Raw genomic sequence first — 27,381 nt, forward strand, 5'->3', positions numbered from 1 at the left:
AATATTAAAGCATTTTAATAAAGCGAAGGAGCATTGCTCTAATTCGTAAAACTTCAAATGAACGAGTCTTGAGTGTTTTTTCTTGATTAAATACGGGTTATATGGACATACATACAAGCTCGTCCAGTGCTCGAACATAAACCACTAGGAGTTTATAACATCTCTGTCCTCCTAACGTCTCCCCTGAGTTAAGAGTGTATGCAAAGTGAATAAAAAAGAGTACGTAAAAATCTGTGAACGCAGCAGACGTGACAAAGGACCAGCACGATACTTGTTAAAGGTCAGTGTTTGCTAGTTTGTCTTTATTTTGGCCAAGGTGCCGTTTTGTATTTGTTTATGTCTGTGCACCAGTGCATTTCGCTCACCAAAACTTGTCATTATCCTTCCTGGTCTGATGTCACCACAAGTCATCTTGTTCATACACACATACAATGGTACCAAAACTTTTCATACAGTTCCAGTAAGTTCAATATTCATAATTCTATATTTTACTGTAAAAAGTTTTTTTTTTTTTTTTTTTTTAATTATTATTATTATTTAAAATGGCTACTGTTACAGTTCACACATGGCTAGGAGAAACAAAAGATGATTCTGCCTGTTGACATACCTAAAACAAAATAGCCATTGGAAAATCTGTCAAGATATTTGTAGGTAAGATTGGTGGGTATTTTAGTAAGTAAAGTGTAGTAAGAAAGCAAGTTGGTAGTTACAGCTAATGCAGAAGGCTAGAGCTGGAGAGACAGAACCTTTTACAAAACAGAACATAGCTACAGTGCATAATTCATAATAGGGCAGACTTGGAAGTTGAGGCATGAATGAGAACACAGCCTCATCCACAGTGGGTGAAATCACAAACCCTGTGAATGTGAATAAGCAAAGTTTTAAAGCATAATCTTGCATCTCTGAGACTTGGGTTACCACTACGCAAGTGCAGACATCTGAATACCTGAAACAGCTGAGGCCGGGAGAAGGTATAGCTCCTTCCCCAGAGGAAGAACTGAAAGATATTGGAGAAGAGGATTGAACCAAGTGAACTGACATCTGTGAGTACATGAATACATTATTGGAACTTTGGGGGGAATTCACAAAGCCTTTTAAGAGTCATTGGCAATGTTTTTTTCTGAAAAGAGAAAAAAATATATTACAAAACTAGAAATAAACAGCTCAAGAATACTTAAGAGGCAATTAATTAAATTACTAAGTTGTTTATTTCAAGTTTTATAACTTCAACAGATGTTTATTCTCCTTTCAGAAAGAAAAGGGTGCTAATGACACTTTGCAGTAAATCACTATATGAATGTGCACTTCTTGAGAGTTTTCAAAATCTTGGGATACATTGGAGGTGCCTGACTGTCCATAACCTTAACAGCCATGGCCAAAAGTTTAGCATCGCCTAGAATTTTAGGATTGAGACATAATTAAAAAAAAAAAAAAAAACTATGAACATAATTTAGATCTTATCTAACCTTATGCAATACAAGAGACTACAAAATTATATTGCAAACATCTACCGAAAACCATAATAATAGTACACAGTATATTAGATTTTTAAATTATTTAAATTTTTATAGTTTTTACTTGTTTTCTGTAAATTTAGCTCTACTTTAAGTTTGTCCTATTAGCAGTATTATATAGTTAATTTCTTACACATTTTAGGAGCACGTCTACTGAAATGATTAATCCTTTTAGTTAATGTTCTAACTCCTGTTAATGTTTAGTGGCAAAAATGTTGTCACCTGCAGGCCTGTTTGGTGTGGAGTGGGAGGGGTGTATCCATTAGTAACCAGCTAGGATAGAGGCATATAGAAGAAAACACTAACCCTGAAAACTACAAACACTTGGAGCTTTTAGGATTTCTATTTCTGTATAAAGACTGAAACTTGGTGTATACTAAATGATTAGCGGGTCAAGTGAAGGTGAAGTACCAAGGTAGGGTAAAACGGAAATAGAAAGCATATTTCAGCATGCAGAGTCAGGCCCGAAATCAGGTGAGAAGACATTTTCTGCATGCTTTTTGCAAGATGTATGCATTTATTCTGAGGGAAAACACTTCTGTGCTCTACTATCTAAACAAAGGACTGCTACTGTGCAAAATATTTCTTAACCTGGAGAAGAGTTGTGGTGGTTTTTGTGATGTCGACTAATATCCACTTGCTTCTACTAAGACCACCAAAATCATTGTGAATACTCTTTTGGATACATTTCTTTGAAGAAAATGTAACTAGAAGTGGGTATGCATGTTGTTTCAATACCCATCTTGTTGTATGGAAAGACTAAACATGCTAACAAATACAGTGTCTTGTTTTCTTTCAGAAGTTTTCAGTTAGTCTACTATTGTGCTTTTAATAAATGAGATCTGTCTTGTGGGGCTGAACTGAGACAATTGCATGGATTGGAATCGCTTTCAGCCAATTAGAGCAGCTTTTTTGGTCTTTTTATTTCTATTGGCCTGGGTTCTCTTTGATTTCAGGCCACAAGTGGAATAAGTTTGCTGGTCTTTAACTAACATGACTTAAAATACAATTGAAATTACTAAGTGCAACGTAATTTGTTTCCCCTTAGGAATGGTTTTATCCACAAAGATGTACATTTACTAGTACAATTTCAAGTCCTCGGTATGTGGATGTTGATTGTGGAGTTATAAGGTAATTCCTTCTTAATGGTAAAATTCATGCAGTGTCTGGAAAAGAGTCAACATTGCTAGTTTGAGTCGCTCATCTTATATTTTTTATTTGTCTTAAAGTGTATCCAACACTGTCAGTTACACTGGAAGACCAAGCCCTTTGTTTGTGGAGCCGTCATCTTGTTTGACCAGGTCCGGATGCTCCGAAACTCAGCCAGAAAGCAGCATAGAGCTGATCTTCCGAAATTCTGAGAGCAGGAAACGTGCCCTTGAAGAAAGCCTCAAGAATGCTCAGAGTGCAATACAGCATCAGTCAAAAAAACTGGAGCAACAGCAGACAGAAGTCCTCACTAGTGAAGCTACTATTAACACTCTGTTAGCACAGCAAAAGGTAATACAGTCTTTAAAAATCCTAAAGGAGACTAAGGGAGGAGATGTGTGCATTGCTTACATAAAATGATTTAAAATGTATAGCCATTTATTTGCACGCCGAAATTACAGTATTGTGTATTTGTTTCCCAATTAGGCTAAGTTTGTGAATATCATATATATAATATATATATATATATATATATATATATATATATATAATCCCCCCCCGATTTAATACTTGGTGGAAGCAACTTTGGCAGCAATTATAGCTGTGAGTCTGTTGGGACAGGTCTCTACCAACTTTGCACACCTAGATTTGGCAATATTTGACCATTCTTCTTTACAAAACTGTTCAAACTCTGTCCAGTTCCTTGGGGAGCGTTGATGGACAGCAATCTTCAAGTCATGCCACAAATTTTCGATTGGATTTAGGTAGGGGCTCTGACTGGGCCACTCAAGGACATTTACATTTTTGTTCCTTAGCCACTCCAGTGTTGCTTTGGCTGTGTGCTTTGGGTTGTTGTCATGCTGAAAGGTGAACTTCCGTCCCAGTTTCAGCTTTCTTGCAGAGGGCAGCAGGTTTTCCTTAAGGACTTCTCTGTACTTTACTCCATTAATTTTCCCATCTATCCTGACAAGTGCATCAGTCCCTTCCGATGAGAAATATCCCCATAACACGATGCTGCCACCACCATGCTTCACAGTAGGGATGGTGTTCTTGGGTGAGACGCTGTGTTGGGTTTTCAACAAACATAACTCTTTGCATTTAGGCCAAAAAGTTACAACCACAAAACTTTTTGCCACATGGCTACAGAATCTCCTGAGTGTTTTTTGCATGCTTCAAATTTCTTGAGTAACGGCTTCCTTCTTGCCACCCTACCATACAGGCCAGATTTGTGGAGAGCTTTGGATATTGTTGTCACATGCACACTTTGACCAGTCTTGGCCATAAAAGCCTGTAGCTCTTGCAAAGTTTCCATTGGCCTCTTGGTAGCCTCTCTGATCTGTCTCCTTCATGCTTGGTCACCCAGTTTGGAAGGATGACCTGATCCAGGCAGAGTCTTGGTGGTGCCATACACCTTCCACTTCTTAATAATCAAATATTTAAGGCGTTTGATATTTTTTTATACCCATCCCCTGATCTGTGCCTTTCAACAACTTTGTCCCAGAGTTCTTTTGAAAGCGATTGGTGCTCATGGTTGAGTCTTTGCTTTGAAGTGCACTACCCAGCAGAGGGAACCTACAGGAACTGCTGAATTTATCCTGAAATCACGTGAATCACTACAATTTAACACAGGTGGAGGGTAGTTAACCTGATGTGTTATTTTGAAGGTGATTGCTAACACCTGAGCTAATTTTGGATTGCTATTACAAGGGGGGTGGACACTTATCCAACCAAGCTATTTCAGTTTTTATTTTTAATTAATTTTCTACAAATTTCTAGAATATTTTTTTTCACTTGGAAGTTGTGGGGTAGGTTGTGTAGATAAATGAAAAAAAAAAAGTTTATGCATTTTAATTCCAGGCTATAAGGCAACAAAAGGTGATAATTTTGAAATGCGGTGTAGACTTTCTATAGGCACTGCATATATATATATATAGTGCATATATGGTGTCTAGTCTTGTGTTCAGCAAAGTGTATTCTCTGCAGAAGGTAAGTGTTTGATGCTGGTTCAAAACTTGAGTGTTGCAACAGCCAGTGATACTGACATATTTTGTTTTCTTTGTTAAACAGTTAGTGTGTCCACATTAGGGCCATGTTCTGAAGCAAGTACAGTATTAGCCCTGATATTTCTGAGAGGAATAATTCAAATTTAATGTTTTTAAACTACAACAAAACAATAATTGAGCCACAGTCACATGCTCTAATCCTAAAGTGTAATCTGCTTTTTTTGTTGAAAGAGTGAAGCTACATTTGACTTTCTGCTACAAAGCAGGGATAAAAACATTTTTAGTTTTTTTTTTGTCATGGAGATTTTCAACAAACTCCTGATCACCTTAAATAAATAAATATTAATGTATGGATCCTGCAGTTACAGTAAGGTCAGAAGCACTAGCTCTACTCAACGAGTTACTGTTTATCCTGTTACTAACTAAAACACAGTTGGGTTGTAAAGTGGATACTGATGGTTCATGTCTGTTGCAAAACATTAACTCACAGCATTTTCTGCGAACACATTTTCCAGGCATATACTCGAGCATTGCTCCAGGTCTTTTATTAAACTCAATTTTTTTAAAGGAGAAATTTCATATTAATGTTACAAAACTAGGAAACAAACAACTTATGTTTGGTTAATAGTCCTTACATTTATATTAGTAAGTGGCTGTGTTTTTTCTTTTTCTTTTTTTTTTTTTAAGTTTAAACCCTGGAGATATCCCTTTTGAAATAATTAACTTAATTTCTGAATACTTTCTAATAAAGTGGCCACACTAACATACTTTTTTAAACCAGGTATTGGAATTAAAAACCGCCCAGATAAAAAAAATGAAATCTATATTTCCTTCAGCTGGCAAGATTGACATTTTGAAGCAACGTGAACTGGAGAGAAGGTAATATTAAAAATAAAATCAGGTCTAATTTGATGGTAATGTCAATGATTGAACTGATTTGTCTTTTATGATTTTTATATTAAAAAATGTTTTTTCATTCCTAACAGGATTTATTATTTGGAGCAAGAAACTGACTTTATAAACTACAGATTGGATCAAGCAAGACGAAAATATTTGACCTCAGATTCTTATTCGCTCAAGACTGAGAATATACTTCCAACGGTACATAATTATAATGACTTTGTTATAAAATAATCAATAACTGCTCAATGAACCAAACTACTGTTCAGGGATAGAATAGAATGTCTTCTGAACAAATACCTGAAATACCCATTTCAGGTACCTCAAGGTCATATCCAAGTGTATTTACTTCATACAATTCAAAACTAATCACTGCTTATTGTACTCCAGTATTTCATTTAATTGTATTTACTCTTTTCACAGGATAAATACAAGCTGCAGCAGTCCCTTCAGCACGTGTCAGCAGATCTTATTTGTGACCATGAAACGCTGGGGTCCACAGTCAAGTGCAATGAACAGATGTTGGAAAAAGAGAATCTCAAGAGAGAGTCTGAGCATTTAGGTGGCAAAAAAGTAACTGACTTCAGTATACATTTATGATATCCTTCAAATGTATTTATTGAATGGGTGATAGCTGCTCTTTTATGGTTTGTAGTGCACAACTTTCTACCATAAGTATAAAACACTCAATTACAATGTAATTTTTTTTTAAAGGAAAAACAAGATGCTCCTGTTTCAAAAGTTAAAACAAATAACCCAGTATGTTTATTTAAGAGCTCCTTCACACGTTGTATTTGTTTATTTTGCTTGGTTTTCCTAGTACATGTGCTTCCAACTTTGCATTTAAGTAAATGTTTCTGGATTTTGTTTGGTTTGTGTAGAGTTTGTCATGCTGCTAACATTCAAACTTTTTAGGCTTTCCTGAACTCAAACTTGAAACGTGTGTGTGGTGATTCGTTTTGCATAACGTGAATACACCCGTATACAGTATGATCTTGTGTCTAAAAAGTCCAAGCCTCTGAAGGTCAATACTTACAATTACTTAAATAACTTTGATTTTAAAGTACATATTACCAGGTTTTCAACCACAGATACTCAAATACGTATACAAAAATAAAACAATATTTTTGTAATAGACTTGTTGGGGTAATAATACTATTTTTCTCAATACAGTTTCTTTATTAATTTTTTATTAATGTGCTCCTCAAATTGTTTAACTGTAGGTAATGTTTTGTTTTATACCTATAACATACATGTATTTATCATTAGGAGAAATACAGTTTCAACACTAACCAACGTCAACTTGAAGAGAACCTTCAGAGGAATTTAGAGATGATTGGTCTGTCTTTAGAGAAAGACCAGCTTTTTAAGGTAAAGAAGAAATCAACCCAAATTGCATTTTGAGTTGCCAATCTACAAATAATATCCTCCAATATTTTTTCTAAGCAAAATGAATTTGCCAGTGTCTTTAGCTATTGCATAAAATTTTTCAGTCAGCATAAATGTGAACTGCAACAGTCTGTCTAGTATTATCTAAAGATCTTAATTATTGCCTTCTTTTTCTTTATAGTGACACTTTGACCCTTAGTGTGGTATTTAATAAACAGCTAAAGTCTAAAATGAGATAATTTGAGTAATAACTTATTAATATTCAAACATTATTTAAGACCAGAAATTTACCATATTGGCTAGCTAATGTGCAGACTATGCAAAACACCTTGTGCAAATTAACTAGGTAAATTAACCAATTACATTTCAGCTGGATTCTGTGCTACTGTGTTCTGTGATTCTTTGGATCAAGTTAGATTGCACAAGAAGAATGAACTCTTTTATGGCAGTAGTATTACAAAGCTGCCTCCGCCAAACTGTAAAAGCCTCACTTCATTGAAAGTTGAAAACAGCAGAGCAGAACTGAAACACAGCTGTATTCTGTTTTGTTGTTTTCAGTTAAGTACTGTTACCAGCTGCAACGATTAGCCATGTGAATATTACATTAGTTTTGTTTCACATTTCTAGTATATTTGTGTTTTTCCCCCTCTCTAGAACAGAATTTGTCCCTGTTTTAATTGTATGTATTCTTTTCACAGGATAAATGTGAACTGCACCAGTCTGTCCAGCAACTGTCTGCAGATCTCAGTTGTGCAGAGAGAGACAACGACGCACTGGGGTCCACAGTTTCAAGTCTGCATGCTGAACTTTTTCAAGTCAGGTGCAGTGAACAGAAGTTAGAAAGAGAGAAACTCAAAATAGAATCTGAGCTCTTAGGAAGCAGAAAAGTAATTGACTTCATTATCCATTATAGGAGTTTATGCTTGATATATATTGAATTGGGAATATCTGCTTTAAAAAAGCCTCTATTATGGTGTGCAGTGCATCCTTCTTATAGGTCCTATAATTTACTAGTTTAACTTTCTACCTTGACTATAAAACACTATCACAAGATAAATAATAATAAAAACACCACCCATTCAGGCAAAGGCAATTTAGCATAATAAATACTTTTTTGTTTTGCAGATCAATGAAGACATGTTACATGAGTTAATGTCGCTACGACAAAAAATGTGTTCTTTTGAGGAAACTAGTGTCCATTTCGAGAGCGAGAAGAGGGTTCTTACAGCAAGAATCAAAACTCTGGAGACTGACCGACAACAGCTGATCAGCCAAAAGAACTTGCTTCTACAAACACTCAAAAAATCAAGAAGAGAAAAAAACTGTGACTCAAAGCAACAACTGGAGAGGTGAACCAGCCTATTTCATTTTATGATTTACGTTTTTCTAAAGTGGGTTAGGTTCTCAAAGCTATTGATTCCAAACCTTTATTAGCACATTATTTTCAAGGAAAAGTACCCAATCTGATTCATGTTGTGACTGAGCTGAAACCTATTTATTCTGCTACAATGCTATATGTTTGATGAAAGTACCTCCTTTCCCCATTCGCTTCCTGTATTTCAGGTTTTAGGACGCCACCAATTTGCATTATAGTTTGCAAGTGATTGGGTTGGGTCTTATTACAGGTGCATGTAGAATGGATCCTGTTCAAACATACTTCTGTTTACAGAGTTAATGCTCCTGTCTTTTTTTGTGCTGGGGTGTTGACTAACTCTGAGTTTAGTAACTCTAAATTAAGTTGAATGATAACAATTACATACAACATACTTAGGCCATCCTGTTTTTTTTTTTTTTTTTTGTGTTTTACAAAAGTGTAAACTGAGGTTAAAGCTAGGTCAAAGCTATTTACTCCAAATCCTCATCAGCTTTATTTTAGTCTGATTTGAAAAAAACACTATTTACAATTCTAAAATGAATAAGAAACAACTCAAGGCTACTGTGACAGACAAAGAATGAACCTTGGTTATAAATCTCCCTGTGAGGGCGCTGTGTAAAGGGAACAGTGTGCCCCGCTGTGTATTGCCTGAGATTATCATTTGCAGTCATAACACCTGTGCCCTGCAACCCACTTTGCCACAGCTACTCACAAGCCCCAGCATCAACTGTCTGAGTTGTTTATTTCTGGTTTGGTAACTTTATTGGGTGTGTTTTTATTTTGTCGAAATACCATGCTTATGATGTTTGGAGTGAATAGCTTTGACAATTTAGCCCTAAGTGTTTAATGAAAGCCTTGACTTCTGTCAATTACAGGCTAACTTATAATATTAAATAAACTTAATTTAATTAATAAGTTCACAAATAATGCCATTAAAGCTAACTTTACATAACTTTGAGACAAAATGGGGAGGGGGTTTCATTAGAAACGTGGAGGTTTGACAAGAGTGTTTCCAGTACGTTTTCATCACCGCTAGAAACTAGTTTGTATTCCAGTAGGTTGATGTCACAGGTAATATCAACTTTATTGTTTAGAACAACAACAGAAGTCCAAGCTTCAGAGGTAAAAGAATGTGTGAACTGTAAAAAACTGAAGGGAGAACTCTGGGAAGTTAAAAAACAACTTGCCATTCGCCAGCAACCTGCTCAAAATATCATGCAAAGTTGTGGGGAATCCATTTGCATTGAAACAAAGCCTCCAACTGCTGAGAAGAAGCATGTAGATGCTGAAGAGAAGGTATGCACTGGGCATGCTGTCCCCAGTTACTTTTAAAATTACAACGTTAAGGATTGTCAAAATTCCATCTTGTGTACATATAGATGTCATCATGTGCATAGAATATATGACACAATTCTAAAGTAAAACAAAAAAAAAAACAACTCTATTTTATGTTTAATAACAGCTAAATGTCACACTTGGAGTGTCCTCTTATTATAACTGAAATCATTTTGCACAGTTTGAACAGCAAAAAAACAAATTGCAAACTGCATGAAATGTTAAACACCCTACATATATTAACTTTTAAAATGTGATTTTCTAGGACAAGAAAAGCTTTTATGGCCTCTATTGGGCCATTTTCAGGGTAGGATTTATATCTGAACAAGTAAGAAGTTGCATATCCTGGCTGAGGACTTGTAAAGATAGTTATTGCATAGTAAAAATATTAAGTTATTATATTGAACAACACAGTTGTTCAATTAAATTACCTACTTTCATCCAGTTTGGTATCTGTGTGACGTTCATACACACAGGTCCCCAGACCAAGACATCTGATAGAAGGGACATCCCTAATTTAATATATTATTATTATTATTATTATTATTATTATTATTATTATTATTATTATTATTATTTATTATTATTAATAATAATAATAATAATAATAATAATAATAATAATAATAATAATAATAATAATAATAATAATAAATTATATTTGTGTTTTCTTAGACCAGGAAACTTTTACTTCAATTTGAAGAGGTACAGAAAAGCATAGAATACTTGGAAAGTCTGAGGCTGAAACTTGAACTGTAAGTATGGATTTCATATGGTTTTCAAAGAGCATATGGCAACACAAATACAAAAAATCACATTCAGTATAGAAGTTTATCTAAGCCGAGTAATCATTTGAGTCCTGGTTGACTGACTTTTTATTTTTATTATTTTTTAGTATTGCTGTTTATTTGGCATTTTGTACTTATTTAAAAAATGTGTGAAGGCTTTTGGATCTTGCTTTCTTGTTTTATCCTCGTCATTCCAGCAGTGGCAATGCGATCTTCTATACTGCACATAATGTGAACGTTAATCATAGGGCCTCTACTAACTACTAACATCCATCTTGTCTGGTTGTTGCTATGTAGATAGTGACGTACTCTAGGGACTGTCTTGATGTGTACCTGTGACAGGGTAGTGTCACGGCCCAGGCTGCCTAATGGCAGAAATTGTACTCAGAGAGAGAAAGCTGCAGTTTAAGCGCGTAAGCACAAATACAAACAGGACCAAACAAAACACGGCACGAGGGCCAAAATAAAAGGTTTAAACAAAAAAACAACACACTTGTTGGCCTGGCACTGGCCTTCACTACCACGTCACGTTACGTAATGTTATGTTACAAAACTCCTGCAACAAACAAAGGCTTTCTGGCTCCTTTTATACATGTGGCTACTTCCCGTTTAGCACTAATTAGCCAACTGGGAAATGGTCAAACCTGTGATTGCTGGCAGGGACGGATTTAACCCCATTCCTGCCAACCTTACATTCTCACACATATATCATATACATTCAGGGCTTTCGCCCTGCCACAGGACCCTATTGTACAAGAAGTAAATTATTCTTGGCATCCACTATCTTGTGATCTTGTGGGGAGTCTCTGAGCACACAGGGTCCTATGCAATGTCTCCTCCGATATCCCCTTTCTGGAAGGGTATAACCAATGTACACATCAGTTACCCAAGTTTCATTTAACCAGTTGTGGAATATTTACAATCACATTTTATTTTCACAAAAATTGGTGCAAATTGCATTTTAGTGTAGAAACATTCATAAAGCTGATCCACTGTGTTTTGTGTATTTGAGTAATTGAACTTCCACAAATAAATATTCAGATATGTTTGTAAATTTTTATAGTATGCTTTACGATAGATGTTGTTAATATTCAATGAGATTTCAGAGTGGATACCCATGAGTAGGCTTACTGGCCACTCTGGCCAAGTCCCTGTACTATATATATTTTATAATATACAGTTTAATACAAATCATTAAACAGTATAACACATTTTAATATAATATAATCCATATTATAAGCCATCTGCTACAAACTATCCAATGCAAAGAAATGTCAGATGGCTGTATCACATCAATATGAGGTTCTACTATATAATGTTCTGTCCCGTGCTAATTATTACACTGCTTATCCAAATTAGCTATCTACCTGACCAGTGTTACACAACAGGTATTGATAAACACAGTAACACTGAATTTTGTTAATTTAAGATTGGTGGAGAAAAACAAAAGAATAATCAGTGAAAGTACAGACTGGGATGAAATAATTGAGATAATGAAAAAACAGAAGAATTTTCTTTCAAGAATGGTAAGTCATTGTATTGGTTCACATATATCAGGGGTCTCCAATCCTGATCCTGGAGGGCTGGTGTCCCTCCTGGTTTTTGTTGTAACTGTACATTATAGTAACTGTACATTAAATTAGTGAATGTGGATTAATAAGTTTCTACTAGTTTCTAATAATTAACTTAACACTTATTTGTCTAATTAAATAATTTAATGTACAGTTGGAACAAAAACCAGAGGGTCACCGGCCCTCCAGAACCAGGATTGGAGACCATTTAGTAACCATTTGCAATAATAATAATAATAATAATAATAATAATAATAATAATAATAATAATAATAATAATAATAATAATAATAATAATAATAATAAAAGTCACGCCCACCCAATATCACCCTCCACTTTTTTTTTTCACCTCATTGAAATGCCCCAGCCAGAATATAATGAGAATTAAGTGAGCAAAAACACATGTCCTTGTCACATTCCAATGATAACATAGAAGCCTAAGACTGGTAAGTTTACAAGTTTAGTGTACTGTACTGATTGAATATTGTTAATGAATGGAAATATTCTGAGTTCTAAAGAAAAGTAGCATATTTGTTGTACCAATGATTCTTTTGTGTGTTCATTCAGGAAATTAAAGAAATCTCTGACTGTTTTATGCTTCTTCGCAGTTAAATCTGAAGCAGATGATTTCAGAAAGTACTCCACTGAACCTGGAGAGTGGGACCTGGTAGGTGTCTGTATGTAATGTTGGAGACTGCATGTTGTAATGCAGTACACACAGCAGAGATGTTTTGGAATATAATCCTATTTGTTTTCATTTGTTTGCTTGACATAATATGTTTATCATTGGAGAAAAAAAAAAAAAAAAACCTTTATTGGGAGGCCTTCTATGTAGATTATAGGGATATAGCTGAAGCTGACTTTTTCATGCTGAAGTCTAAGATACAAACCAAGATACCAAGACTTTTTCCATTTTAAACTGTCCACAATTTTGCACTAATTAAATACTTGTTACTCTGCAAATTAACCTGATGAGTTTCATTTACCAGTTTTGTAACATTTACTCGTATTTTACTTTCACAAAAAAATGGTGCATGTTGTTTCATAAAACTGATCCACTATTTTTAGTTTATTTCAGCATAGCTTAATTGAATTTCCACAAATAAATATTCAAATGTATTTAATATTAGAGGGTGTTTTAAGGTTTGCATTCCTTTAATTACAGTATGGATAAGGATGTGAAAAAACAACATTCTCATCACAACAGAAAAGCAATAATTATGATAGCACAACACTACAACAAGCCTTTTGACTTCTTGTCAAAATGTTTGTACAAATGTATTTAATTGTTACTGTACATTTTCTACCATTGAGTTTATAGTATGCATCCTCTATAAAGGAAGTATCTACAATTTCTGTCATGCAAAAACGTGTGTAAATGATCCTACCGCTGCGAGAAAAAAAAAGAAAAAAAAAACTGATTATTCTCTTAATAACCCACAGGCAATGTATTCATAACCCTGAAATTCAAGGGAAATCACATGGTCAGAAACAAGAACAGGTAATACAATGTTTGAATAGGACTATTGCATAAAAGTATTCAGTGATTTTCCATTTGTTTTGAAAATAGGTGTGACCTAAAATAGTGCTATAAAAACATTTTAAACAAACTACATGATTAGTTCACAAGTTCAATACATGCAAATGTTATAACACTTGAAACGCAGTCTATCCAAGGTTATCAAGATATGCCATATCTTCAGTCATTCACTGTACATTTGATTTTGTGGTACCCCACTGCTGGCTCATTAAACACCTTCATTTTGATTACATACATTGTGTGGTTAAATAAAGCAGTAGGTTTTGTATTGGTTAAATATGCAAAGAGAATGCAACTTTTGATTACAATATGAGGATGATTTAATTAACCATTGATTTTAATAACTTTTTTCACTGTAGCGCAAACCAGAACAGTTTTTTTTTTTTTTTTCCCGCTTGGATAGACCAGATTATTTGTTTAAAAGGACGATGTCTGTTCTGTATTCTGAAATAGCATTACTCTTCATCATAAAAAAAGCATAATAATTACTTATGTACACAAACTGTTGCTCATTCAAATGAAAATAGTAAAAGATAACAGAAATCCTATACAATTACTATCTTGCTTGTTTTTAAAGCATCACAATATTTTTGTTTTGATAGCTAAGAACAAGATCTCATTTTAAGCAGACTAAAGAAGAAACAGAAAGCGAAGATTCTGGTCAAAGGTAACCCTGACTGAATTATGCATGCTCGGGTAAACAAGTGTGGGTCATGGGATTTTAAAAATGATCGATTGTGTTCTCAGGATTCAAGCTTTTTTCCCAGGGCCGGAAGCAGGTTTTTGTGGACCCTGGATAATGGACTTCAGTGTGCTTAATGTAGTTTTTTCCTTGTGTTTTTGACATCCAAATATGTATTTCTTTTTATTTGGAGGTTCGGTAGGTTTCATTTTTGATGATTTAAAATCCTAGAATTATGATAGGCGTTCAGGCGTTAGGATTATAATAGACTTTATGATAATGAGGCTCGACAAAACGCTTGATTGTTGGAACGTGAATGTGCCAATTATAGAAGGTATTTAATTGACACATTTGTATAATTGTATGTCAAGATCAGCCTATAGCTTTCAGCTTTATGAAGAACTGGGGAGGATGGAAGCCAATCGGTAGTGAGACGTGGCAGGACTAAGGGAACAGGACGTAAGCAGGAAAAGAGAATAGAAAAAAGGGGAGATCTGAAAAGTTTCACTGCACCGCACTTCACGCATACAGTTTAGTTTAGTTTAATTTAGTGAAAATGAACCCTTTCTAGCCCTAAAGGCTGTTTGTGCAGGCACAGAAATAGTAAATTTACTTATATTTGCAATTTCATTTCTGTATGTGTGTGGGCTTGTCAGGAGGTGAGTGGTATGGGAGTGATTCAAATGTTTAAACAACAGGGTATTATTAATAAGCAAAACAATAGGGTTTGTCCCCACTACCAACAATGGGATTGGGGATGCGGGAATTGCAGGTCAAAATAAAAGAGGTAAACAAAACAATAGTACACAGTCCCAATAAACCAGGCATGGCTCTCAATGGTGACATAGTGCAGGCACTCCAGTGCAGGGAATGGTTGTGGCGATGTGCAGAGGTAGTGGTGCTCCAAGAAAGTGTTTGCTAGCTCCCCCTCTGTAACAATAAAACAAAACAGCAGCGCTCCGGCTGCATTAATGTTTTAGCATAAGGGGGTCTGTGGTGGAGTGTCCCGACCCTTTGTGTTTATCAGTGTTTTATGTTGTATGTAGTGTGTTAATGTTGGTGTTTATGTATAACATACACAGGATATAAATATGGGTTACGAGCATGAGTGTTTAAAATGTATATTTGTATTTAGGCACGAGGATTGCACAGCACTTCATGTGCAGGTAAAATGTGATAATATGTGAGCACAGGGAATTGCACTTTATTAATTCACGTGCAGTTGTACCCGAGACTCCAATTGAATGATTGATTAGCAATCGAGTCTCGGTACAGCTGCATAAAAGCAACATGTTTTCACTCACTCAGGCTGGGGGGTTTGGTGAGTGGAGAACGGATGGGGAGAAGGAAATAACAAAAAGAGAAGTAAAACTAAATAATTAATTTAACTTAATTTAATTAATTCGTTTGTCTGTTCATCTCCTGTTTGTGTACTGTTTTGTCGTTTTGTTCATCTATTTTATTTGGCGTCAAGTACAGTGTGCTGTTTTTGTTTAAACCTTTTTGTTTCATTAAAACACTGAGTGCAGCCATTGCATCTCAGTTTCAACCCCTGTACTGCCTGCTTGTGCTATTATTTCTGCCCTGATGTCACCCCTACAGCCAGCCTGTTCACAGAGCTATACTAACTGCGTCCCCTTTGAACTGCCAAACTCCTCCCTGTGATCAGTTATGACTCCGCGCTCTATCCAATCACAGCACACAACACAGTTGATCACAATAGAGTTGTTCTGCAGTCTTACAGCTATGCCTTTTCACCAAGTTGGCCTACTTCTGGTTCCGTCCTACCATTGAGCTGGCCCATCCCTGTGAAGGCGTACCACCAACCTTACTTAACGCACTTCCTGGTTGGGAGGTAGTCTTAAAGCTAATTTTCCTTCTCTCCCATTCACAGAGCCCCCCTCTGGTGTTGGGGCACCTGACGCTGGCCCTGTTTTTCCCTTATTACTGCACCTGCTCTGTGTGTCCTAGGGCCCAGCAGCCCAAAAACCGGCACAGCCAGCTGTGCCCGCTGCCAGAGGCAATGCCTGGGACCTGCCTGCAGCTGCTCACTGCAGAGGCCATAATAGGTACCACCGCTCTGTACAAAGACAGAAGGAGTAGGCTAAGCCACAGGTGAAACAGCTGCCCAAGGAGTTTGCTGCCGCAGGCCCAGGGCAACCTTCTCAGGGAGCCATTTGGCGTCCACTGACATCTGGGTGCTTACTACCATTCAGTCAGACTATTTGCTATGGTTCAAGCATGATCCACTTCCCTTTTGCGGCATGACTAATTTAGTCATAAAGCCCACAAGATGCCGCTGCGGTGTCTCAGGATGTGACTGCAAAAGTGGGCTATTCACATGCTAGACCCCTTGAGTTGGAGGAAGGGTAATTCCTAATGCCAAAATGGGATACTCTACCTCAGACAGGTCAAGCTGTATCTGAGTCGAAGACAGTTCAAGATGTTGAATAGGCGTCCCTCAAGGACACCTATTTCCACATCTACATAACACCAGCGCACAGGAAGAACCTATAATTCGCCTTTCAGGGAAACACGTACGAGTTACGTATCTTGCCATTTGGCCTCTCTTTAGCTCCACATGACTTCTTGAAGTGCATAGAAGCTATTTTGGCCATTGAGACTCAAAGGCATCAGAGTACACAACTATCTGGATGACTGGCTAATTGTGCCTAGTCTCTAGCTCAGTCCAGAGGCCCTCACGGATCTTGTTACTGGCTGCCTTCAATGGTTGGGCCTTACGTGAATGATGTGAAGAGCCAGACTGCCTTCTATTTCGAAGTGTGCCTTGACTTTGGGTCCATGCTAGCCACTCTGTCGGACAACAGAGTGCAGACAATAGCTGCCTTTTGGAGCTCTTTCAGATACTTCTTGTCTGATGTCAGCAGCTTCCCAGACCCGTTCATTGTGTCTCCTGCATATTTGCCCTCTGCAGGCCTGGTTCAATCTCAGGGTCTTCCAGCCTACGTTGAACCACAACTGCCTTTTGACAGTGTCCCACCTCTGTCTAAGGGCACTGTCTTGGTGGAAACAACCGGCCCATCTATGCCTAGGTGTAGCGCTGGGCAATGTCATCAGAAGGGAAGTCGTCATCACGGACGTGTCCAGCCTGGGCTGTGAAATGGCCGAGGCGTGCAAGGTGTGTAGAACCCTATGGTAGGGTCTACACATCAATGTTTTAGAGCTGCAGGCAGAGATTTTTGCAGGAGGATCAAGGGAGACATGTGCTTGTACACAACCACCAGGGCGGCCTGCAGTCACCCAGTCTCAATTGCGTGGCTCACCAGCTTTTGTTGTTTGAGCACAAGCCTCCTCTTACTTAAAACTGCCTGGGGTGTTGAAATGGGCTGCGGATCCGGAAATGGGCTGCAGCTCAGAGTGGAGGCTTCACCCCGAGGTGGTGAGCCTCATCTGGGAGAGCTTTGGGAGATCAGAGATAAACCTCTTTGCTTCCTAGGAATCAATCCACTGTCCCCTCTGGTTTTCCATAATAGGAGGCAAGGACCCGCTGGCAGTAGATGCCTTGGCATACCAGTGGCTGAGGCAACTGGTATACGCCTTCCCACTGCTCGCGATGCTCTTGCTGTGTCTAAAGAAAATCAGGCAGGACTGGACCAAGTTGCTCTTAGTAGTCCCATACTGGCCCAGGAGAATCTGGGTTTCTGGAGACTGCCGACTGCCGCGACCTGCTCAGCCAGACGAGGGGACCTTATGGCAGCCCGACCCATCGAGTCTGCAGCTCTGGGTTCTTCCTGCCCCTGAACAGCTGCATTTGAGCCATCTGGGACTTTCCATCATGGTTATTGACACCCTACAGAATGCCAGGGCAGCATCCAACCATTCCCAGTAAGGGTACAAGTGGGGCGTCTTTGAGTCTGCCTCGTGGGTTAGACTTGTCCCATGGCAGTTATACTGAAATTTTGCAGGACCGTTTTGACAAGGGAAATCCCCCTCCATGTTAAAGGTCTGTCTGGCAGCTATTTCAGCTTGCCTTGTCAAAATTGACTCTCTTTCCCTAGGAGCTCACTTCCAGGCGGGCAATTTTTGAAAGGGGCTCAACGGCTTAGTCCATCTGTGAAGGACATTGTTCCTTGCTGGAGGCTAAACGTGGTGCCTCCATTTGAACCCCTGCACTCAGCCAAGCTGAAATTGCTCTCTTTTAAAGCGGCTTTCTTGCTTGCTATCACGTCCACAAAGCGGATGAGTGAGATGCAGGCATTCTCTATCGCAAAAGCCTGCTTATTTTTTTGCAGAGGCCGGGACAAAGGTTATGCTCAGTACCAATCCTGCCTTCTTGCCGAGGATTATCTTGGCTTTCAATGTCAACCTGTCTGTGGAATTGGAGGCTTCCCCTTCTGAAGGCTTCACCTTCTTTCCAGTCTGATAGGGAGCACAGCTCCATACACTGTGCCAGTCCAGGCCCTGGCATATTATGTTGAAAGGACAAAAATTTGGAAGCGGTCTGAGTAGCTTTTTTTTTTTATCTGCTATGGGTCAAAGATCCTTGGTCAAGCCCTGTCTAAGCAGCGGCTGTCTAAGTGGATAGCAGACACAGTCAGGACTGCTTATGAGCTGCCCAACTTACCCCTTCCAGAAAAGCTCAATGCCCATTCTACCAGGGGCCTTGCAACATTGTGGGCCTTATTCCAAGCTGCATCTGTCAAGGACATATGCAATATGGTGGTGTGGGCTACTTCCCATACCTAGGTTATACAGGCTAGATGTTGTGGATCCTCAAAACCCTGGTTTTGGAACTAGAATTTGTAAGGGTGGCTTCCAAGTCGACTCTTACAGCACAGAAATAGAGGTTTCTATCTCAATTTTTTGGCCTAGAAAAAGGTACCACACAATTCCACAATAATTTAGTTTTTGTTCCACAGATTACAGGAAACTATATGTCGACATGAGAACCAACCGAAAACATGTATTGCATGTACCGAGAACAAAAGCAACGCTGAGGGTAAGTTAACGTTAAAATCAAATAGAGTATAAAATGATGAAGGCAAACTGCTGCTTTTTACTGTTACTGTAATTTGCATTGTCAGTCACCTGCTGTCTGTTTTCACACCAGTTTAGCATTGTCCTGTCTGCTTCTCATCACAGAAATAAAGCTGCAGTGAAACTGAAATCTAACAGTACATAATTGTTTTTATTTCACTTTTTTTTTCATTTTGAGGCTCTTGGGGAAAAGACACCCAGCTACAGCAAGAGGAAGTGTCAACGTTAACATTGAGTAGTGCAATCAAGGTGGGCCTCTGATTACTGTATTACACCCACACCACACTCTGTATGCTTGGAACTGCTGGATAGAACTTACATCCACTTAGGAGTGTTGCATCTAATCAACAAGAATAGTACATTTGTTAAGATAGCTGGGATTTTACCAAGTTGCTCTTTAAAATATAAATACAAAACAATTTGCAGCAATGTTGGGGGTAAGGTGTATATTGTACTCTTTTGAGGAAAAAAATCTGCTTGTCATAACTTGCAAGAAAACGTGTCCTTATGTGTCCATTAAACATACATGCTTTACAGGTATAAACACTGCCGTATTAGTGAACTGTGCTGGAGTTTCACATTCATACATGCAGTCTATATTTCTAGGACATTGAAACGTGGAGAAAACAAAATAAGAAAAATCTTGAACACCTTCTTGATGAAAATATCTACCTGAAGAAGGAAGATCAACTTAAAGTCAACAAGGTAAATATGTGCACGGTATAATACTTTGAAGGCATTGATTGAAAACATTTAGAAAAATATTAGTCAAAATTTTTGTCATTAAGTTTACAAAGTTTGTTTTAATATTTAACACACAGCAGTACTTGGCAACTGATTGACTGAACAGCATGTGTGGGATTTTAAACATAGTTTTACCTTTCAACAAAATGAAGAACCCTGCTGTAAATAATTGCCTGTCTCGCATTTGTTTTTTAAATGGGCCCCTGTGCATTTTATGGCTTAAATGAAGCCATGTTCTGTTCTATGTTGCGCACTTAGCATGACAGGGACGTTGTTTTTGAGGCACTGTTTTTCATCTCCCTCCTCGTCAGACAGTCTTTAGTAGTTTGAAGAAACTCTGCCTGTGTTTTCCCCGTCCAGGTGATGATTTTGGGCCAAGTTGTCTCTGGATTTTCCCTTCAGTTGTCCCCTGCAGAATTTTGGCTGCTAGGCCTGTTGCTCTGGTCACATGGCCAAACCACTTCAATAAAGGGATCCAATGACTTCTTCTTTAATAAAGTTGTTAGTCCTGTTTACTGTGTATAAATATAGGTACAGCACAAGTAAACATGTAAGCACTCTAATCTGCAGTTCATTAAAATTTGTATTCATTATTGTCTGTTAAAGTTTGATCAGATTCTTTTCAAGGCTATGATTTTCTTAGAACAGCATCTGTGTTGGTTACCATTATTATATATGCTTATGAGTCTCCTTCTCTTTTTCTTTGGTAAATATATATATAACAATAAAAGAGAATAAGAACCACTTCCTGAAATACTGAATAGCTCACCTTGCACTTCCTACTTCATCTTTTGAGGCTCCAACTCATCACACACACACACACACACACACACACACACACACACACACAAATAAATATTTTATTAATTTTCATATATAAAAGTCTCAGAATATCAATAGGATAGCTGATACCAGGCATATGATATTTATCTAATTTCAGGCAGCATTTCCTATTTTATTTTACTGTAACATGCACTGTAAGTTGGTTTCGGATTTCTCTTGTAAGATGTACTTATAGAAGCGTCAGAAACCACTGCGTACATTTTATTGAGAAAATTTAAATAGTGTTTTGTCTGAAGTCGTGCAGCATTTGTCAATATAATGTTTTTTTGGTAGTGTTAAAAAAAAAAATTGTGTTTGTTCACAGATTACTGCCCTAATAATTGAACTGAAAAATCTGAGGAAGGCCTACAGTGCAGTTTTAGGGCATTCTGACAGCCCTGAAGATACAGAAGCTATAAACTGGATCAACAGATCAAAACTTTTAAAGGTCAGATTTTATTAAGCTGTTATTCTTCACCTTTTTTGAGATGTGACCACCATGGTGTTTAGGGATTATTTTCCAACGATCAACTACTAGGTTAGAAACAAACAAAAAAAAAAATCAATGTAAAAAAATCCAGGTAAAGGTAGATTTAGGCAAAGAAAAATGACTTAAATTGACAGTTAAAGCTACTTATAGTACTCTTGTAAACAGGATGTATCACAGCCCATTGGTGGTATTTAGATGCCCCCTTGTAAAAGTTGACCGTAGTAAAAGCATTACAAAGAGTAATAACATAGCAAGCAATGGCATATTATAGCCATGCCAAAACAAAAATGACCATGCAAATTTACTGTGTTAAATTAACACAAATAATTTCTTCCCTTTTGTTTCAGAATTGCATTGACATTATAAAAAACAATGATGAGAAACTAAATTCATTATGTGGAGAAAACCGAGAAATTCAAGAGAAAGTCGTGCAAAGACAGCTGTTTGTGATGAAAGAGGAAATAGCAGTTCTGAAGGCTGTCATTCACAGAAAGAATAAATCGGTATGGACTTGTTATACAACAAATTCTGAGAGAACTTCTTGAGCCAAATAACTCATTTCTTCTTGTAATTTCTCTTGCATTCATTCAAATCCAACAACAGAAAGACTGGGCAAAACACACTGTTCCAAGTTACACAGCATTGTTAGGAGACACCAAACTTGATATAAGAAATGTCATTTACCATATTTAGAGGTTTTAAACAAAAATGTATTTTGCTCATTACTGTGACCAAACCTACAATTCTCTCCTATACTCATCTTTTTTGTTTGCTTTTAAATCTAAATTGTCCATGTTTTACTTTTCCTTACCTATGTGACCTGCTGTAATTAGCAGCATTCACACGTCTGCAAGGTTAATGTCTAAAAATTAGCACTGCACCCCTGCACACTTTTCCACCCAGTGATAAATACCCATGTATCAAAACTAATTCAAAAAGTGTAGACATTGAAAATGTTTTATCATTTTTCATTGAATTTAGTTTTCTTAGGTTTCTTTTACTATTTAAATGATTATGGCCCTATACAACATTTGTGGAATAACTACAGTACTCCTTTTTTATTTATTGTGTATACAATTGTATGGCTACATTTGATAAATAAAAGGGCAGTGGGTTAAGATTGTGCGTCTGTAGTTAACCTTAGCGATATTGAACATTAATACAGTCTTTAAATAAAGTCACTGTTTGCCTAAAATGTGGTTCCCATAGAGAAACAATATTTATTTTCTTTTGTTTAGTTAACAGCACTGGCAATAATGACAAAACTTCTTGAAAAGAGAAATGAAGAACTTGTCGAAGGTAATACCTTTAAAGCTGGTTTCAATGTATGTCTTTTTCAGCATTGTACCTCAATAAAGCTGTGTTTACAATACAGTATTTGCTTGTGTGCAAGTGTAACCACAGTATTGAGAGAAACCGGATTATAATACAACTTAAACTAGCACAAGAAAGAAAGTACAGTGTCTATAGAAAGTCTACACCCCCTTTCAAAATGTTCACCTTTTGTTGCCTTATAGCCTGGAATTGAAATGCATTTTTTTTTCTCATTTATCTACACATCCTACCCCACAACTTCCAAGTGAAAAAATATTCTAGAAATTTGTAGAAAATTAATTGGAAAAATAAAAACTGAAATAGCTTGGCTGGATAAGTGTCCACCCCCCTTGAAATAGCAATCCTAAATTAGCTCAGGTGTAATCAATCGCCTTCGAAATCACACACCAAGTTAGGTTGCCTGCACCGGTGTTAAATTGCAGTGATTCACATGATTTCAGGATAAATTCAAAAGAACTCTGGGACAAAGTTGTTGAAAGACACAGATCAGGGGATGGGTATAAAAAAAATATCAAAAGCCTTGAATATCCCTTGGAGCACGATCAAGATAATTATTAAGAAGTGGAAGGTATATGGCACCACCAAGACCCTGCCTAGATCAGGCTGTCCCTCCACACTGGATGACTGAGCAAGAAGAAAACTGATCAGAGACGCTACCAAGAGGCCAATAGCAACTTTGCAAGAGCTACAGGCTTTTATGGCCAAGACTGGTCAAAGTGTGCATGTGACAACAATATCCCAAGCACTCCACAAATCTGTCCTGTATGGTAGCGTGGCAAGAAGGAAGCCATTACTCAAGAAAGCCCACCTTGAGTCCCGTTTTGAAGTATGCAAAAATACTCAGGAGATTCTGTAGCCATGTGGCAAAAAGTTTTGTGGTCTGACGAAACTAAAATGGAACTTTTTGGCCTAAATGCAAAGCCTTATGTTTGGTGCAAACCCAACACAGCGCATCACCCAAAGGACACCATCCCTGCTGTGAAGCATGGTGGTGGCAGCATCATGTTATGGGGATGTTTCTCATCGGCAGGGACTGGGGCACCTGTCAGGATAGAAGAGAAAATGAATGTAGCAAAGTAGAGAGAAGACCTTGAGGAAAACCTGCTGCCCTCTGCAAGAAAGCTGAAACTGGGATGGAAGTTCACCTTTCAGCATGACAACGACCCAAAGCACACAGCCAAAGCTACACTGGAGTGGCTAAGGAACAAAAAGGTAAATGTCCTTGAGTAGCCCAGAGCCCCGATCTAAATCCAATTGAAAATTTGTGGCATGACTTGAAGATTGCTTGTCCATCAACGCTCCCCAAGGAACTTGACAGAGCTTGAACAGTTTTGTAAGGAAGAATGGTCAAATATTGCCAAATCTAGGTGTACAAAGTTGGTATAGACCTATCACAACACATTCACAGCTGTATTTGCTGCCAAAGATGCTTCCACCAAGTATTAACTCAGGGGAGTGGAGACTTATCCAATTATGATCTTTCAGTTTTGTATTTTTAATATAGAATTTTTTTCTCAATAACTTTTTTCACCTTAACAGTGTGGAGTATGGTGTGTAGATAAGTGAAAAGTAATCCTCATTTAAACTCATGAAACTCTTAGACGTTTGACAAAACAAAATGTGAAAAAAGTTCAAGTAGGTGTAGACTTTCTATACGCACTGTATATTCACGACTGACTAAAAAATGATCAATTTGTTGCAGTTTCTCCCAGAATACACATGCCAAGGACATTCTTGGCTGAAATAGTTAGTAAGCAACAGGAGTAATGAACCCACATAGTAGGATATTCAACTGGTAATAAAATAAATACTATATAGAACATGTGTGTTAAAGGCTTTTGAATCTTGATGTGTTTATTATTTACTTACTGTAACTTATTTATGTACTGGGTACATATTTTAAGTCTATGAAACATTTAGAACATTTTGCAGCTTTATTTAGCTATATTGCATGTAGCCCAGGGTTCATTTTTAAACAAAAAGGCACTGTATGTTATAATTAAGGAAGAGGGATTGCTTTTTAGTTTCTGTACTGACTTTGATTTACAGTAGCCCCCATATATACTGTAGCTCTATTACTTGCTCAACGGCAAGTTATTTGGAGAGCTCAAATAGAGGACTGTGGTGGGTTATGGGAGGAAGTGATGGGACAGAGGAAGCACGTAGTTTTGGTTGGATTCTTTATTTATAATTTCCACAAGGAAAAAAAATGCCTCTGTTACCAGCTATGGTAAACAGAGGCTAAAAATGAAAACAAAAACAGAACGTAAACACTGTCACAGGGTTTTCCAGTATTCCACACCCCACAGTAGGTGGCTCGGGCTCCCTCTTAAAAAAAAAAAAAACCCAGGACACGTAACTCCTGCAGCTCCCAAGGAACTCAGGGGAAAAGTCCAGACTCGCAGGTAGCCGGTCTGGGAATCTTCAGTCTGAATGTAAACAAAAGACAAACAAAAGAACAAACCTCACAGAGCTCATGCAACATAACTATCTCCGTCTAGGATAGCAACCAAATGCCAGAACCCCACAGCTTAAATAGTGCTGAGCCCTGCCCCTACAATCAGTGCACTGCCCAACCTCAGCCAATTGTCAAACGCAGCACAGCTGATTGCAGTAATGGGGCTCAACCATGAGGTTCTGCCCCAAGTTAAGATGGCCACCACCACTGTGGCTTCTGCCCCAACCATGACTCTGCCATTCTCCTGTGTCTCAGTCCTTCCTGCACAGCGCTGCCAGTAGTTGGGAGGGCAAATTACAAGAGGGACTCCTTTCACTCCTGTCACAAGGACTGTAAGGAAACCTTCTGGGCAGTGAAAGTGGATTCTAACAGACTAGTGTAGAAAATTCGATGAAAAAAGAAAACAGCCTCAAAGTTCCGTGGTTTCTATTTTGTAAGCTGTCTTGAGGATTTTTCCTTCTTGTTTTTGGTGTATTTTTGTTTTCACAATCAATCTGAATGGAATGTTCTGTACTAAAGTTTTTTTTTTTTTTTTAACAAAGGAATGCTGGAACTTGTAATAATCCTCTTTTTACAATCGCAACTTTGTATTTATTGTAAATCTCTTATTAACTACAGAGTACATCAATTAGAATACCCAGTAATTAATACATGAAATAAAAAAAGGATAAATGTTAACAAGGTATTTCTTTAGCCCACAACAAAATTGACAGTTGACAATATGTCCTTGTTGCTAATCAACCTGGCCTTAATTTTGGTTATGTGGGGAAAAGCAGAATAATTGAGATTTCATGTCCTCCATGCCAAACTTTGAGGATGTGTTACTAATGTATTATCCTTAATAAAGGGATTTCACCTATAGTATATTTACAGAAATAATGCAAAACTGCTCACTAAATAAACTGGTATACATTAGTCCCGAACTTCGTTTTCAATACATATTGTTTAATTCCTATAACTGTATACCATACTGAATTTTGCTTTAATCTTTTCTTTTTTTCCCCAAAATAACATTCTTTTCTAAACAGGGCAAAAAGAAATGAAACACCTAGAATGAGCCAAAAAGTAAGTGAAAAATCACATGGCTTCGAACATGAAGACAATTAAGAAGTTAACACATCCTCGACATTGGAAGGCTGTTTTATTTTTTTTTTTTTTTTTTTTTTTTTTTTTTTACAGTTGGAACTAAATTAAAAACTACAATAAATCTATCTCCAGTGCTGCTGTGGACTGGTGGGTGTTTTAGGTTGAGGGCATTAAGAACCAATTTGAATAATGCCATCTGTATGGTCTACCCTTGAAAAATGCTGATTTCTTCCATTTTTAATGTTACTTAGATGATGGAACCCTACAAGACAAATGAGGGTTTGTAAAATTGATCGAAGCAGTTGTAGGCACTGTAAGGTGCGGTTTAATTGATTCTATTATTATCATTATCGGTGATTATCAATAAAGTATAATCAAGACTTGAATTACTCATGATTAAAACTTAAACAGAATTGAACATTCAATGATTCCAAGATAAAAAGGTTATATGTATTAACAACCCATTAACGTGAGGCATGTAATGGAGCCACTAGCATAACAGTAGTCAGAATAACCAGCCTTGTTACCTGTGTACTGGGAGTTCACTTGAGCAGAGCCCTCTTCTCTGTGTGGAGAGGGGCTTGGGGGTCCGTCCTCTCAGGGGCTTCTCACTGAGCAACTCACAGACACCCCATATTTATATAGTCAAACAACTATTTGCATTCTCAAGCCATCTTGAGATTGCCTGTGCACTTTCCGCTCCCACTCCATGGGCATTTAGTTACTTCAGACTAATTCTTAACAGATCTGGACCATACCCAAGTGCTTTCAGTCATCACTTCTCTCGCCCCTAGCATTGGTTTTCTCAGCAGCTCAGCTGGACAAAAGCAATGGCCAATTACATACTAATTCTTGCAAATGTCTGTCACCATATTTCTCTTCAGCACTAATTAACAACATTGTTTTGAAAATATAAACATATCTATGGCCCTATATACTTATTTCAATATTCCTTGCCAAGGCACAATGCTGTACTTAGTTCCAATATATTAACATAATTTATATAAAGCCTTTAACCAAAGACAAGTAATAACTGGTTATTTCTACAATGTTACTGTTTTAGCTTTGTGTATCAAGTTGACAGATTTTATAATGAATGTCTTTCAGTTATCATATGCCTCCAAAATCAATTTTAAATTAAAAGATATACATTTTAATAGTCTGTACATGATTACAAACTGTATTTTGCTTTCATTTTTTTTT

At 37.3% G+C, this 27,381-nt stretch overlaps 1 protein-coding gene across 2 annotated transcripts; it reads left to right on the top strand.

Moving 5' to 3' along the window:
* The first annotated feature begins 579 nt into the window (after positions 1-579).
* LOC121323278 (centrosomal protein of 83 kDa-like) lies at positions 580-27,315 on the top strand. 2 transcript variants are annotated; one of them, XM_041264258.1, is made up of 23 exons: positions 580-1,043; positions 2,563-2,645; positions 2,744-3,014; positions 5,448-5,545; positions 5,653-5,767; positions 5,990-6,139; positions 6,836-6,937; positions 7,654-7,842; positions 8,081-8,304; positions 9,425-9,626; positions 10,340-10,419; positions 11,882-11,978; positions 12,632-12,690; positions 13,467-13,524; positions 14,166-14,230; positions 19,126-19,205; positions 19,422-19,492; positions 19,850-19,948; positions 21,135-21,257; positions 21,647-21,802; positions 22,538-22,598; positions 26,121-26,157; positions 26,272-27,315. In XM_041264258.1, the coding sequence occupies exons 4-22, from the start codon at positions 5,481-5,483 to the stop codon at positions 26,147-26,149; spliced, it is 2,025 nt and encodes a 674-aa protein (XP_041120192.1). In that variant the 5' UTR covers positions 580-1,043; positions 2,563-2,645; positions 2,744-3,014; positions 5,448-5,480; the 3' UTR covers positions 26,150-26,157; positions 26,272-27,315. The 2 variants fall into 2 exon arrangements, with proteins under 2 accessions (XP_041120192.1, XP_041120183.1); XM_041264249.1 differs by having other exon boundaries at positions 26,121-27,315.
* Positions 27,316-27,381: the final 66 nt, after the last annotated feature.

The sequence above is a fragment of the Polyodon spathula genome, chromosome 1, assembly GCF_017654505.1.
Source record: "Polyodon spathula isolate WHYD16114869_AA chromosome 1, ASM1765450v1, whole genome shotgun sequence".
Taxonomy (NCBI): Eukaryota; Metazoa; Chordata; class Actinopteri; order Acipenseriformes; family Polyodontidae; genus Polyodon; species Polyodon spathula.